Source organism: Excalfactoria chinensis, chromosome 18 (assembly GCF_039878825.1).
Source record: "Excalfactoria chinensis isolate bCotChi1 chromosome 18, bCotChi1.hap2, whole genome shotgun sequence".
NCBI lineage: Eukaryota > Metazoa > Chordata > Aves > Galliformes > Phasianidae > Excalfactoria > Excalfactoria chinensis.
The window spans coordinates 5,257,328-5,273,804 of NC_092842.1; the positions used below are offsets into that span (position 1 = coordinate 5,257,328).

A 16,477-nucleotide genomic window follows, 5' to 3' on the forward strand; every position below is an offset into this window, starting at 1 on the left:
TATATAGCACTGGTACAATCCCATAAGGAGAAGAAAGGTGGTGGAGAAGGGTTAGGAACTGAAACAACACTACATTAAGTTGCATTAGTTTTGCCTCTTGTAAGGATGCCCCTTCTGCCACAGAGGGCAATGTCTGCAGCACATCTCACATGAAGAGTCGTTGACATCAAAAGGTAGAAGAAAGGGGGAAACAGGGAATAGAGGGATACAGGGATGAAGTAAATCGAAGCATGGAAGTGGCACAGGAAGAATCCTCCGATATTACAATCCCAGCAGCCCATGCATTTTTCACCAGTTACTAGATAGTCCCTTATAAATATCTGAGAACCAGATGGATTTCCTGACTCATCATCGCGCTGAGAACAGAGCTCACCTTCTCAGAAGGGAAAAATAATAGGATAGCGTGCAAATTTTCTCTTTCACATCTTTATATTCCTGTAATGCCCTTCCCTCAGGGCTCATTGCTCCAAAGACAATCATCCACTAATATGAACACCAGCACTGCTCCTCCATGTACCTGTAACATTATACCCAGGTTGCCCTCTCTGCTATAGGGAATACAAGGACTTTTAGTAAGGAAACTCTACAGCTCAGAAAATGCCTCCCCACAATCCCCTGACTGCTCTTCTGCTTCTAAACCTCCTGTGCCTCCCCCCAGCCTTCACCCCAACCACCACCTTCATCTCTCTCTCTCTCCCTCTCAGTCCCCGACAGCAGAAAGCTCTAAACTCTAACCTCTCCTGCCCTTGCCTGTTGAGCCACCGGACCAGCAAGTTTGCCCACAGCTTATGTCTAATCTCTTGGCAGCAGCAGGAGATTGGAGTTTATGAACAGTAATAAAAATGTCATTTTAGCAGATCAGCTCCTGGAAGGACCCAGGGAATCCATCAAAGCTCTGTTTACTGAGCAAAGCGAACTCCTTTTCCCAATCGATGAGAAGAAAAGATTGAGTTTTTTTTTGCACCTTCTTCCCAATTTCACAATGTTACTGTTTTAGAGGCATCTGAACATCAAGAGACCTGTATTTTCCCAAAAAGAGAATGTTAAATTCCAAACGCCAAGTCTCACCATCTCATCTGAAGGCCATCCCTCTGGGGGCTTATAAACCAGCTCACATGCTCTTAACAACCCTGTTCTGCTGCTGTTTTTTTCACAAAGTTATTGGTCAAATTCACCTGCTGTGAGAGGGTGCAACTCCTCAAAAGGAACAACACGAGCTTCCTCCTGCACTGAATCCAGTCCCATTGGAGTTAATACAGCTGTCTTTCTTTCAGCATTTGAAATGGTTGATACTAAAGATCCTGTTATTATGAAGGCTGGGCTCACCTCCCACAGTTCTTCAGATGGCAAAGGCTGCTGGTACTCATTCCCCAGATCATCATTTGAGAATCAAAGTGCCAAAGGCTCCCCCCAATCCCCAAAGTCCAGCCAGAAAACCGCCAGCCCCAGCGCTGACTCAGAGCATGTGAAAGAGACCAATCCAAATCTGAACTAACAGCCCTGCCATATCAGCAGGGTGAAAGCTCAGCTCACATAACTGTCTTACCTCTGGGGAGCTCAGAGCTGCTAACGTTCATCACAGCACCCATGAGATTTAAATGAAGGCCCAACATTAGCCCTAGGAGATGCATGTGGGGCTGGGGAGATTTCAGATGTGCACTGATTTAAGAGAATGGATTCAGGCTGGTCCTTTTCCCATGCCCAGCCTCCCTTTTCTACTGCAACTGTAGCTGTGGAAAGTCAAGGGGAAAAACAAACAAAGAACCACACACAATGGAGGCTAGATAGGTTTGTGGATAATGGCTGGATAAGCTGGTGGGGACATTTTGCCAGTGTGTGAGAGTAAGAAGGAAGAACGCACCGAAACCACCACCAACACATGCTTTGTGGCACAGCAGCAGCCTCCTGTAACCCTGCTGTCCCTCTGCACACAACGGTGCTGAGGATAGAGAAGGTGAGAGCTGCTGCTCGACTACTAACCACAAACAGTGGTTTGTTTCCCTACCTTCCTGTAACCACAGCAGCACGAAGGTTCAGAAGACTGAGCTCTACCCGTCACTGCAGCTCAGAGTAGCAATACCTCTCACCACGTAAGACCTCAGCTTTCCAAAAGGGGCTCCACACTCCACGAAGTTTGTCCTTCAGAAAGCAGGGCTCACCCACAGCTCTCCTCCCATGCTATCATACCGCTGGTCAGTCAATCAAGTTTGAAGGGCAGCACTTTCCCTGAACTATCTGAGTTAGGAAAATATGGATCTGAAGGGCAGAAGGGATGAGCGGGCAGGGAGCCACTCGCCTTCTGAAAGCGGGCTGCAATCAAAACACTGCTTATTAACATTGACTGGGTCAGAAAATGGGGGAAAAAGAGAAAAAGAGAGAAACAAATGCATCTCTGGCACAGTTTCCAATTGATTGTCTGCCATGAAAGCAAAAGCCAGCTGCCATGTTAATTATTCATGATGCCTGGCAGAGAGGAGGAAGAGGGGGTTTATGGAAGCCACTCAGCAGTGGAAAATTTGCATATGTAGATAGTGGAATAGGAAAAGAGGTGGAGTACTCCTGCACAAGACAAATGGGATGCACAACACTTCAGCGTTTCCTGACACACATTCTGCACTTGTAGTTTATCACTAAAAAAGTTTAGTGTTGAGGTCAGCAACAAGTGCATATGGACTGTGTATGTGTGCGTGTGTGGTACCTACCTGCAGTGACACATGCTGGATAAACAGACCACAGAGGTTTTCTGGGTGCAATCAAAAACGTTTTACTGACATTCAGAAAAAACAGCCCCTTTGACCTCTTTAACAGACCCAATCACATCTCTTGATCTCAAACTATTGTAATGCTGCATGTAAATTCTATGTTGAGAACAGCCTCCTCATACTCAGTGACACAATGACATTGTACAGCGCAAAGGCCAGCTTCCCCATTTGTTTCTGATCACTCAGTGTGTGACTTATGTTGTATATGCAGTACAGTTCCTACCACATCCCTGTCAAGTTTCCCATCTTCTTCCTCAAATCCACCTCACTCCTTATTTTTCAGAGAAGCAGAAGGAAAAAGCCTCTGGGGCTGCAGTCAGAGCAGCTGCATATCTGGCCACACAAAGATGGATACACAACCTCCAGATTTGTTCTTAGGTACTATTATTATTAAATCAATCCTTTTCTACTTCCTGCCCGCTTTTGCATGCAGTTGTGATCTCTTCCATTTTCCTACCATCCCAAATAGCAACAACCAGTCTGAGAGCTGCTCCCAAGACATCCTGCCGTACAGCTTTCAAACACCCCTGGTGCAAAACTGAAAGCACCAAGCAGGTATTGCATTAGGCTGTGGTGAATCAGATCACCCATGACCTTCTAGGAGTAACACACTTTCTGTTTGCACACACAATTGGGTCAGAGCCCTCAGATGTGAATCCTGCTGAAAGCCAGGATTAAACCTCATTTGCACTTAATATGGGAATGCGAGAAATTAACATATAATATCATCACAAAGCCTTCTGGGCCCACCCCAACCCCCTGCAGGGCCCAACGGACCCAAAAAGGTTTCTTTCAACTCTTTTCCCTGAAGCAAACCTTGGCTTATGAGCCCTAGTGGAATAAACGGAGAAGAAATGCACCGACCTTTTTTTGCCCCCCGGATGGTCCCCTCACTGGAGTGAACGTAATTCTCAAATCTTGTCTGTAGGACCGTGGCCCGCTCCCGGACTTCCTGAGGGTCCACGCCATAGGATTTCTACAAGGGCGGAGAGAGAGGATTAGAGGAAAGAGAGAACTTGAGTCAGGAATAATGAAGCAGTTTACAATAGATTTAATAACAGTAAAATCACACAGTAACCACCCAGGGGCCAACAAAGGTAATCCTCTCAATATTACTAGAGGAAAAAAAAAATTACAGATAAAGACGTTAAAGTCAAAGCAGCCAGTAAGCACTCCATGGTGAGGAGAGCAAATCAGTTTTAATTTTGTGTTTTCTAACATCTTTCATGTATTTTTTTCCCCCCTGTTTTCTTTTCTTCCTCCTTCTCAGATTCAACAGGCCGGATACCACTGCTCATTTCCCCTGCAGTTAATTTGGAGTAACTCTCCACAGGCTCCATGCAGGCCTCACCAGACTCGAGTTTTTTTCCTTAGGACTTTCAGATTGATGTTTCAAACTCCCCTGAACAGTTCCCTACAGCACATGGCCCCTTCTTAGCATGTACAGGGCAGGAGATCTACCTTCATCTCCATGCTGGAGAGAATGGACCAAATTCAGCACCTGAGAACAAAGCCAACTAAAACGAACTTCTCCATTACTGACGTCTACATGAAGTTTCCTCACTGTCAACAAGCCATATGTAACTGTTATCATGTGGTTCCTCTAAATAAGATAAGCCCCTTGTATCAAATGCATGACAGAAGAAACTTGCTTAAACCAAAAAGGGCAATTTTAAATGTTCTCAAGCTTTGCTATAACTGGACTGTAGGATTGGGTTCAAGAAATGGAGAACAAACACTGCAGGGAGCAAGTCATTACTGGGAGGAGGAAAGAGGTTGGCTCTGTTTCTCAACTCTCAAGGCAGATAGAGGAAATGTGGACAAGGAGAGAACATCTTTGATGGCAAACTGACAGCAAAGCACAAAGCCAAGCATCCGTGGATATGAACATCCCTCAAGAAAGGACCACAACTCTCAAAAGCTACTCAGATAGGAACCAGCATCTAAGCTGGAGCGCTTGACCCAAGGCAGTAATCTGACACTGGTCAACTCCTCATCTTCTTCCCCAGCATAACTAATGCTCCTTAACCCCCCTCTGCCCTGCTGTGAGTCCAGGGGAGCCACATCATGCTGACTAGGGACCCTGGGGACTGTGGAAGCCAGGCAATGCTGCTGACACCCTATGCAAAAAGCTCTGCTGACCCAGATCTGCTGCTCTGCATTCTAACAGAAAACCCACTCAGAGAAAGACCCCAGGTGCAGCTCAAAGTCCCTGCATAGTGCCTTCCTTGGAACTTGAGATCCCACAGCTCCCTGCCGCTGCATCATCCTCCAGTGAAACAAATACATATGGGGTACAGGATTCCTGCTCTCCTACTGCTGGAACTACCTGTACCTCCAGCAAAGTCAACGTTGGTGTTTTAAGGCCATGCAAGAGCCTCCCAGGTTGCCAGTCTCACTCTATCTCCCAGCGCACTGCAGAGATGGCCAATACAGACTGCTTCATTGTCATCTTTTGGTTCGACTTAACGCACTCCTATTAATCAGCTGAGACAGCCTCCAGTCGAGGGGCCTCTGTAAGGCTTTAATAAACTACAAGTAGTGCTGCCTTCTCCAAGTGGACACTCGTCATTGTGACTAACAAGTTTCCATTGACGTGAAACATAAAACTTTCTCCCACCCGCCTGCTCCTCCTAGCCCCCATCACTTTTCTTTTGTTAAGCCTCCTGGCAGCACAAAGTGTCACCTTCCCAGCGTTTTTTAATATGAATGTGAAATTAGTGAGGTTTGCCCTTTCCCCTGGCGGACAGAATCCTCTGTTATTAAAAAGTAAAGCACTTTAATAATGAAAACTTTTTCTCTTTTTCCTGTGTTTTAACTGTTTAAAATTAATGAGAAGGGCATAACGGTTGTCAAAGCGATATTGAAAGCCGGGTAGCCTGGACCGAATAAGCACGAAAATCCCTCCAGAGTGTTAAATAAACAGTGCTTCAGCCCCTTCTGAATCCCTCTGTTGGTTATTGTATACATTCTGTAACAGCACTCAGAATAGATCTGAGCACCGGGGAGGCAGAAAGGTTTCAGAATTCCAATAAAGGCCTCAAATTAAAGACAGCCTGGTGCGAATTCCAGGAGAAAATTAAAGAGACCTCAAGCTTAAGTGACAGGTGACTTGCTTCTGTGTCACAACTGTCAGGGGATTTAGTGATAATATGGCAATATATTACAAAGGACTTTTCTTATTCCCCCCTTTAGGTTTCAAAATGAGGCATCTCTTCTTCCTGGTGCTGAGGGAAAAAAAAAAGTAAGACAAAAATGAGGGATAAAGAACCAGGTGCATAATTTCCGAAGTGTGAGGTCAGTCCAAGAGAAATAAATGAAAAAAAGCAAATGGCAGGAAACATAATGTACTCAGAAAACAGCCTCTCCCCTCCTCCCATCTCCACCTTGTCTTTTATCCCCTTCAGCCCCTTGAGACAGATCTCATTTTAAAATTGCCCCCTAATGGGCATAAAAAAAACCAAACCAAACAACAAACCCGTGTTTGATTCCTGCCTTCCAGGGAGGTTCATCTTAAAAAATAATGCTGAAATAACTAAAATAAATAAATCTACATTTAAAACTGTCTCAGAGCCGAACTGAAAATAAAACCAGTGCACCATGCGAGTGTCTGGACAGATCAAACAGAGCAGTGCTACTGGAAGCCATCCCCTATGCTTTACAGGCTTTAATCCTGCTTGTGTCCTGGTTCAGGTGAGCAGGACAATTAATTTGAGACCCTTACACCCTTTCTGAGGCCCAAAAGATAAAAGCCTACCCCAGAGGTTTGCTTGATCTACTCTCCACATAGTTGAATTCGTTACATCCATTAAGAAATAAGCATTGTTGTCATTATGGAGAACTAGTGGGATAGAAGAGCTTTTCTAGCCTGAACTTGCTTGGAATGAACGTATTCTGGCAGATCCCTAAGCACTAGCATAACCTGCAATCAATAACAGCATCTATCATCTCTAAGAAGAAAAAGGCCTGGCCATAACGTGACTTAACCAGCTCAGGACACTGGGGGACCTCCCCACAGCTATGCACACTTAGCTCTTTCAGAAGCAACTTGTGATTATAAAGACTGCAGCTTTCAGGTTTGAGAGGTGAGGGTAAGAACTGAGCGTCTCTTACTTCATTAGGAGGGTTTGTTAATGGCAGAAAGGACAGAAACTCAATAAAACCAGGCTGAGGTGGAAAAATTCTTTCTTAAAGCAGGAAAGGATAAAAAAAAAAAAGCAGCCCCAAAGCCTGGCTCTAACATCTCCTGCTTCCATTATACTTCAAAACAAAATGAAGGATTTTGTTTTAATAACAACTTTTTACTAACCTCCACACACCTCCTCCAGAACTCCGAGTCCCCCTGCCCCCCTCGATAAAAGTTGAAAGATCAAATTTATTCTCTTTGTAGGCAGGTGAACATTCACACACCCAGACATAGCCACATATATATTTTATACACCTAAATATAAAATATACATTTTACAGGCACTTCAGCTTGCTCCCTGGCTGCACACAGAAGCCCAAAAAATGCATGTTCCAACGGGCTTCTTGTAATGGACTTCAGTTGAGGCAATGAGAACCGAAGAGCATCATAATGAGATTCCTGTGTGCACAACTATAATATATACATGACTCAATGCACGGAGGGCTGATAAGAAAAGCTAACACTCGAATGGTAACATCACAAATAGATCAGGTTCAGCTCCTTGTAACAAGTCCTCCATCTCTCTCTGTCCTCTGCAGTGTCCATTGCATCCCCAGCTTACTCTGCTGCCTTTACAGCAAACTTAGGGAATTTAGTAGAGATTAACCTTCATTAAAACTTGGTAACATGTCCCCGCAACAGCTGAGAAAGCATCAGACTTCTAACAGAGCCTCTGATGGCAACAAAATAAAGCTCAAACATCCTTGATTGCATTTAGTATATTTTTCAAGTAATACCTCAAGAAGCCTATGTGATATTGACAGGCCTGCTGCAACCTCATCCCCATTAAACTGCACAGATTTCTTCTCCATGAGCTATTTCTCACTCCCAATTCTGTAAGATTCTGAGTCATATTAAAAATTGGTAATTCTTTATTTTTGAGTTCCCACAGCAGGTTCAGCCCATCCTACGGCCAGAGAGGATCTATTACAGCTCCATGCAGTCAACAGCAAAATACCATTCACTTTGAAGGTGGAGAGAAGAGAGAAGTTCAATCCTACTTTTGATGGAAGGTGAAAAGAAGCAACTCCTTCTGTTTATATACAGCACCTGGCATAACAGGGCACGCCAAGGCAGCAGCACCCAGCAAAAGGAAAACCAGAGCAACATCTGTTTTCCAAGTACATTTTGTTGTTTGTGCATTTTGTTTTGAGAACAGTAGGAGAAGCAGAAGATGAGTATTTAAGTCAGAATATTTGACATTTAAATGTGCAGAGTATGGTGCAATTTGAAAGCATGGTAGAAATACCAATCCTATCACAGTCCTGCTCCAAGCAGGCTTACTAGCCAGAAAAGGACACCAAAAAGCTATTTCAAATAATTAACAAAGCACCTCTATCTATCTTTCTATGTGTTTGTTGAACCAGCTAACCAACCATATCACAGCCATGTTCCAAACATTTAAAACATAGGATAGATGGTGATTTTATTGAAAAGGTAAGAGCTTGAAAACAAGCTGTATCTCACAGGAGCTACAGATGGAGCTTTCTGTGAAACACAGGGCATGAAGGAAAACAGAGCATCTTTTAAAAGCACGTCTACCAAAAACACCACAGTTCTTAACAGTCACCTGCAGGAAATAATGCAATGGACAGGCTGTAGGTTCACAGATGTTAAAGCAGAAAGAATAAACAGGCAAAACCACAGCAAGAGGAAAGAAAAAAAAAGCATTCTGCATCATGCTTGTAGCATGCTTGACTTCCATTCCAAATGAAAGTTCTTCAAGGATTTAATTGCACTGAATGCAGAAAACACCTCAGCCATTAATTGCAGATGACTGAATGCTGTGAATTAGCAAACCGATGGCAGACCCAAAGTTTGCAGAAGTCAATGAAAAGATGACTGTCAGCCCAGCAAGCTTTGTTTGAGGCTCCAAGTAAATACAGGTGATAATTAAAAAGCCTACATAGCACATCACCAAATACATTTTGCTCATTTCTTTGAAACAATTTTATGTTATTTGCCATCTCCAACAGCTTTAGTGCAGAAAAGTCAAGGAGAAGAGAAGCAATGTGGGGAAAAAAAAATAAAGCTTTTGCAGCCAGAAAGCTTTACTGTCTGCTACAGAATATTTGCTGAAGAGTTGGGAAGAATCGGTTTTTGGACAGCAGGTTAAAGATTGGACAATTGTGACGTATGGCAATTCTATGATTATTTGCATCACCTGACGTGATGGACGTACCAACCATCACACCACAAAGATGGAAGCCAAGGGAAGAATATTTACAATGTTTAACTGGTAAATGAGAATGGTGGCAATTCCAAATCAGCTGAATAACTCACCTTGCTTCCTGGTCTGTGCAGCCTGAAGCGATCATCTTTCATCAGACTGGATAATACCTTCTCCATCTTTATCTCTGAGACACTGAAGCAGCAAAGACAAAACAAAAACCCCAATGAAGCACAACTGCAATCTATTCTGCTTTTAAAAAAATAGTGAATAAAAAACTAAAGGCTGGTAATGGATGGCAAGGTGGGAGATGATACTCAACCCTCACCCAAAGAAACAAAGTGTTAATGGGGAAAAAACAGGATCAAAAGGAACTTCTCCTATGAAGCCAACTCTCACTCGGTTTCCTTCCACACAGTCACATCATACCCCACTCCCACAAGAGCTTATGTCACTCCAACCTCTTGCTCCATTGCAGAACTCAGAGCCCAGAAACACTCTTCCTGATGGACCTACTCTCACATTCATTCACAGCTTCAAAAGGCACTTCTGATACCAAACAGGCAGTTTGATTTTCTATTCCATTCTGAGGACTTGCCCTCTTTCTCCCCTGGCAGAAGTGTAAAACCAAAGCCCTGCATGTTAGGGACTTAAAACACTTTTTATCCTATTTCTTTTTCTTTTTAAATAAAGGCGACTCAGTCAGCTATCCCCAGCCATGATTCACACTGGGCATTTATTTCCATTCTGTCAACTCACATTCTTCCTGTAGCTGCAACCAGATGATTTATTCTCCAGTCCTGCTTGCAAGACACTGCTGGCCCACTGCTATGGCCTAGATACCAACGAATCTTAAAAGCCAGCTTCATTTTAAAGCATGCAAGTGGTCCCATCCAGAGAAGCATGCAAAGGAGACTTGTTATCCTTCGTCCTTCTTAACACTGTCTTATGGGGCACACACACACACCAGGTGACACAACGCAGGAACAGCTGTGCAGCTTCAGGCAATTAATATTACGGCCACATCCAAACCAGGTCCCATTTCCAAGGGAATTATTTGGATAATAAAAGTTGAAGTTTTTGGGTCCAAATTTTCAAGTCGCTACATTTCAGCAGCGAGCAAAGGTCATCTCTAGAAAAAAGATTCGTTCCCTTTTTATACCAGAGTAAATCATAAATACTGCACAGAAGCCAAGGAGTTCATTGGGGTTTACTAGAGGGTAAGGAAGAGATAAATCTTGGGGGCCCAGCACTCCTCAGATTCCCACATCTCACATGGCCAAACAGATGCAGGCGGTTTCTGAAAGGAGGCACTGGTTCTACGAAGTACAGAAACAAACAGTACCAACAAGGATCTTCCCTTTCTCTTCACTCGGAGATCTCAAAACTCCTGGTAAGGAGGAATGAATAATTCTTTGCCATGTTCTGTATTACAACAGAATGCTGCGTCCTTTCCACTTAAAGCAACAAATACATTTATCCTGCAACCTGCACTCCCAAACTCCACTGACTCATCATCACAATGTAAGCGTAGGAAAAGAGATGGTCTGTGGGAAGAGTCATCCAGCCTCATAGGTACGGGCCAACGCAGCCATAAGATATTCTACACAGGAGAGGAGCCCCATCTCTGCACAGCTGGGACTCTCAGTACACAGATTCCTCCACGGGGGATGCAGAGAGGGATGGGGGAGAGATAGGGAGAAAGGGAAATGGAGCATAAAATGACAACCGAGGGTTTCTGTTTGTTTTTGAAAAGTGTAACAGTAAATTAAAACATAAACGGCAAGCGCTTAAGCAAGCGAAAAGCAAACCTCCCCATCCCCCAAGGCTTCTTTGACACAGCTATGAATGAAAACGTCAAACCTTTGACATTGATTTGTCTGATATGTCACCCCCTCGCCGATCCTCCCCTCTCGCGGCGCGCTGCCAGCTCGCAGCCTAACAGATATGTGAACTTGGTTCTCAGCAGGGAGCAGCGTGTGAGGGGAGCAGGGGAGGGGGAGCACAACGTGGAGAAGGGAGAGAAATGACTCGTGCCTTCACGGTGATGAGCTCTCCTTTATAAATTAGTTAGGTTGCCGTTAGGAGATAAAGAAATTATCTGATAGCTGTCGAGGCCGGCGCTGCTAGATTGCAGCTGAAGGAACTAAAAGAGACATAAGCAAAAAAAAAAACAAAAAGGAGAGAAAAAACAAAAAGTAAACCTCACTGACTTTCTGCTGTTTCTTGCCTCTTCTCCATAGAGGGAAATGTGTTAGTTATGCTGAGACAGAGCATTTTGGAGCCTAACCTTTAAAAAAAATAAAGAAAAACAGGTAAATGCACACAAAACATCAGTGTGTGTGTCTGGACTGTTGGACAGAGGAGCCACAACTTCAAGCCACATAAAGACTGAAAAGAAAGTTACAGAGACACGCAGCTTCCTTGAGACCCATTGGGAATTACTGATCTCAGCAGAGCCAAAGTGAGATCGTTTTGGCAAAGGCTAACGCTGCTTTTCCACAGTGGAAGCCAAGGAGAGGCTTCAGGTACTGGTGAAAATTAATTGCGAGCGATTTCCAATTTCAAAGGCAGTCATCCCTAATTCCGAAGTGGATTTTCATCCAGGAACAAAGCCACGTCTGCTCTCATTACTTCCGACTCTCAACACTTCTGGACTTACTCCCATGCATGCTGGGATGGGTGGAGGGGTTTAAGAAAAACTCTGGGTCGGATCCTCACCTCCTGTAAATCAGTGTGGCACTACTCATTTACACCAGCTGAAGATGGCGGGGACCTGCCTCATGCTTTGTCTTCTTAGAAATACATATTTTATGAAGTATTTACATTTCAATAAACCTCGCGGGAATTTCATTTATAAAAGGAAAAAAAAAAAATAATAATAATTAAAAATCAACTCACAACACAGACCGGAGCCCAACACGGAACAACAGGCTAAGAATTAAAAGCAACACGAATTCCTGTAACTTGTGCAGCCCAGGTTAGAAGCTGCAAAGACCCAGGATAAAGGGAAACAATTCTCAGTGCTGAAGAGGATCGGTGACAGCCCAACACACGCTGTCTTTCAGCCTCGCACTGAATTAAATTGTCAGGATTATCACCATAATGCTCTGCTTATGAAGAGTAACGGCAATTTGTGCTGATGGCACTCGCTGCCTTTAGCTTCGAGCTGCCTTCCTGCATCTTCTCTGTAATTCATCAGCTCTCTTCTTGCCGCTGTCCCTTCTCACACCGTGCACTGCTACGTAGGAAGAGCAGAGGACACATGACTGCAAACAGGCCGAATCGCCCACCCATGCCAATTAGACACTCATTTTCTTCCATCTGAAGACAGAGGTCAAAGGCAGAAAAAAAAAAAACACACTTTTTTTTGGCAGTCCCTTATCTCCAGGGCAGCAAGTTTTATGAAGAACATAAAACAAAGAAGAGAAGACAATCCCTGGAGTTGTTCGGACTGATTTGAGAAGCAGAGAAAAAAATATATTCACATAAAACTCTCCTTACACACCGAGCACAGTCTTCTAGATTGCTGAAGAACGGTGGCCAGCTCAACAACAGGTCTTCTCAGCAGATCTAATTAGCAGAGTGAGTGACACTGCTTCTTAAACTTGTTAAGAAAAAATTCCAACAAAATTGGATAAAAGCATTAACAATTAAAAAAAAAAAAGAAAAGGAAATTTTCCCCTCCTTCCTCCAACCCCTTCCCAAATATTATAAAATGGAAAAATACAACTTTCTACTTGGAGTTAAAAATTCACAATTATGTGGGATTTCACCTTTAAATGTCAGTGCTGTTTGTTACATGAAAAAAAACCCTGTCAGCTTAGCCCTCCATGTCTTGCTGGTGTCTGCTTAATAGATAGTTACCTGGGATGATGGATGGCTCTTTGTTAGACCACTAAATGGCTCGCAGCCTAGAATAAGCCCGTATTTACTGCCAACATTTGTTTGTTTCAAGGATGCAAAACCAAATTCGACTCCAAGCAGCTCCACCCGACATAAGCACAACAAATAAAAGAGAACTAATCTGTGCATGAGTTTACAGGACTCCATCAACGCCACAACAACACTAAAGGGACTCTATTCAGCTGCTGCTCTGAAATGCCAGAGACGGCAATGCAGGAAAAGCAAGAGGAGTCGCATCTCCAGTTGCCTGCTGGGGAGGCTTGGGACCTGGTAGTGCTCTCTGCTAGCAATACTGAAGGGTTTTTTTTATCCCCACAAAGGGACCACTGTGCAAGGAGACCTGGACTGAAATCTCATAGCCTGTCAGCCATCGAGTAGCAGCATGAAGAGCAGTCAGCTCCTTCACCAGCCTGGCTTGCTCTCCTTACTGCCTGTTCCCAAGTTCTGGCCACAGCCGGTGTGAGAGAAGCATTCTCAGCCAGCCTGGAAACACACCCTGCTTTTGGTCTGCTGAGTCCCCCCCAGCCCTTTGCCTTCCAGGACCATACTGGGCAAGCACCACTTGCAGAAACCTCTTCTATTTTTGCCACGAGGCACTCGCACAACATATCTGGGCCAATTACCTGCTAGATATGACCCACAGCTCCCCAGCTATTTCTCTGCCGGATCTCTCCTGAAGAGAAAGCACAATCTCTGACAATATGGTGCTATGCAGGCAGATGGCCAGCTAGCATTTGACAGGCTCATTTGACTTGTGATCTCCGCATAGCCACAACTTGAACCCAGAGCCATAGAGATAAGAACCAAGCTCAAAGGATCTCCAACTCCCATCTTCTCCGTGCCCCTCACCACACACACACACTCTTGCTCACACAATCTGCCAGCTGGATGATTTTCCGCATGCATCCCCATCTCCATTTGCCAATCTTGGGGCTGGTTCCGGATCACAAGTATTAATAAATTCTTATTAAAACCTGCGCGAGCTACAGTCCCGCTGAAAGTGCCACGGAAGGTTAATTAGCAAGGATGAGCTGAAACTTTGGTTCGCGTTTCTGACTCACTTAATCTTGTGAGAAGCCAGCAAGCTGACATATTCTGCCTCCGAAGGCACCAGGACAAGCAGGCTGTTCCCGTGACAGCCAATCCGAGCCGTCCTCCCGATCCGGTGGATGTATTCCGCAGGTGAAGCTGGAGCGTTATACTTCAAAAAGGGAACATGAGAAGGGAAGGGAGGAATTAACAGAACACAGCATGTTAATTATAAACGAGACACTCAGTCTGCTCAGCTGAAACAAAGGGGATCTCAGCAAAACCCACCTGCTGTACCTCCCTCGGAATCAGTCTGTTTATCAAGAGCCCATTGGACTCATCGCTGTAACCATCACTCAACCCCCTCAGCCACAGCAGTTTTTTGACATGTGAATGTGACACATTGGCCAACTTTCAGATAATACGACAGTTTTCCCCATCTCGGTGTCTCTCTTTGCCTTTTACATTTTATTTCTATACAGGCACATCAGGAATCTGTTTGCTTCTCCCTCTCAAAAAGAAATTCTCACTAAATCCCCCAAGCAACAGCAGTACCCATACAGAGCGGGGTGCCACCTGCACCACATTTAGGAGAAAAAGCCGTGCAATTAAACATGGCAAACCTAAATTTGGCTATGTTTTTGGTTGTGATTAAAGCAAATCATAGGTAGTTATTGGATAGCAGAAACCTAAGAGAGATGTGACATTAAGTCCCTTGGGCAGCATATGATACAGGTAGCAGTTGTCTTTCCGTCTATGACTGTGAGACCGAACTGAGATGCTGCTTAAAGGCCCCCACCCAACCCCAGTATAGCATCGCCTCTCATTTATTTGACTGAGAAAATGCCCAGCTATTTGCAAGATCTGATAAAGGGTGACATATTTCCCTCCCTTTAGCCTCCCCTCATTCTTTCCCCCCTCCTTTCCTAGAAAAATGAACATGCACAGAGATACTGCTTAGAAATGAGCCCTCAGCAGTTTAACTGGAAAAAAACCAACAACCAAAGCCCACTCTAGTGTTTATACCTGTGCCCTCTGGCAAAGTTTCTACTGGCTAGAGGTGTGAGTAAGATGCTGTGAGCAATCTAATTGCTCCCTGCAGGTCCCTGCTCTTGGACACAGCTCTCAGGACAGCTGAGATTTCGCCTTCTGGACACACAGAAGTCTCCCAGGGTTTGAGGTAATTTGCACTGCGTTCTAACACTGGCAACTATATCTTTGGTAAATTTTATTAATATACAGATCAGGGAATTAAAGACTTTACTTCCCCAGCCTTCTCTGACCAGCTAGCTGCTACAGAACCATTCATTTTTAGAAACACTACATTAAAATCAAATTTGTTACCTGAAGGGATGAGGTTGAAATTAAAAGGCTGTTTCACCGATGCTTTGTGCCCTGTTCTTTTTTACCCACATGTCACTTGATATACGAGGATCTCTAAACCAGTTTTCCCCTATTCCACTAACCTTTCCTTTAATTATCAATCTTATATAAAAACGAAATCTGCTTCATGCCCCCAGATTCCTCTTTGAAGTGACAGGCTGCTGTTTTTAAGGTTCAATCCATCTCTCTTAGTTTCAGGGTTCTTTAAAGACAATATTTCTGTCAACAGCAATGCAGTGTTGGTGTGGGTTTTAGTTTTTAAAGGAGAAAACTGAACTACGCAGCTAAACACTTACAGCTAACCCAGCCCATCCCAAACCAGCAAATCCCAGCCTGAAGCATTCAGATCACTGCACCAATGCAGTCAGGAATATATGGGTCTCCCACATGTGAGGCATCAGCATAAGGACCAGCCAACTGCAGAATGAGGGTCTGGACTGGAAAGGGAGTTCATCTAAGCAAGACTGCACTTAATACATACATACACAGCAAACCTACCTGCACGATCCACGTGACTTGAGGCAGGTCCAGTCCACGCGCCGCAACGTCCTTTAAAATTAACAAGGAAATTACCAAGTAAAAATGCTTCGCAGATCTCAGCAAATTAAGAACTCTGCAGGGACGGTGATTATGCTGGGAAACAACTGGCTACACAAATAGGAATTTTATGTGCCTGTATTTGGGCGAGATGGGCTGAAGGTCAAAACTACTGAAGAGCTTTGAATACAAGGGAGACTGTTATCAGGTTAACACAGTTAAAAGCATTCCACTACCTTGGGCCAAAGCTTGGAGTCTTTCAGGAGAGCGGTGTTGAATTTCAGCGGTTCGCTACAGTCTCTTTACATTACATCAGAGAAAGTCAATGACTTTAATGGTACACCTTTGGTTCTCCAGTTTGTTTCACCAATGAAACAGACCTGCTTGTAGCACATAACCACCCAAACAAGAGAGGCAGAATTAAACCCCTGGAAGGCAATATTGCTACCGAGCTAACTTCTCCTTCTGCAAGAACTATAACCAGTCTGCTAATGATGAAAAGGA

General features: G+C 44.1%; 1 protein-coding gene across 1 annotated transcript in view; it reads right to left on the bottom strand.

The window, feature by feature from the left end:
• DDX31 (DEAD-box helicase 31) overlaps positions 1-16,477 on the bottom strand; it is a 42,749-nt gene that overhangs the window by 8,497 nt on the left and 17,775 nt on the right. The window contains 4 exon segments of the mRNA XM_072352672.1: positions 3,627-3,738; positions 9,232-9,313; positions 14,086-14,225; positions 15,935-15,985. Of these exon segments, the coding sequence (XP_072208773.1) occupies positions 3,627-3,738; positions 9,232-9,313; positions 14,086-14,225; positions 15,935-15,985 (385 nt within the window).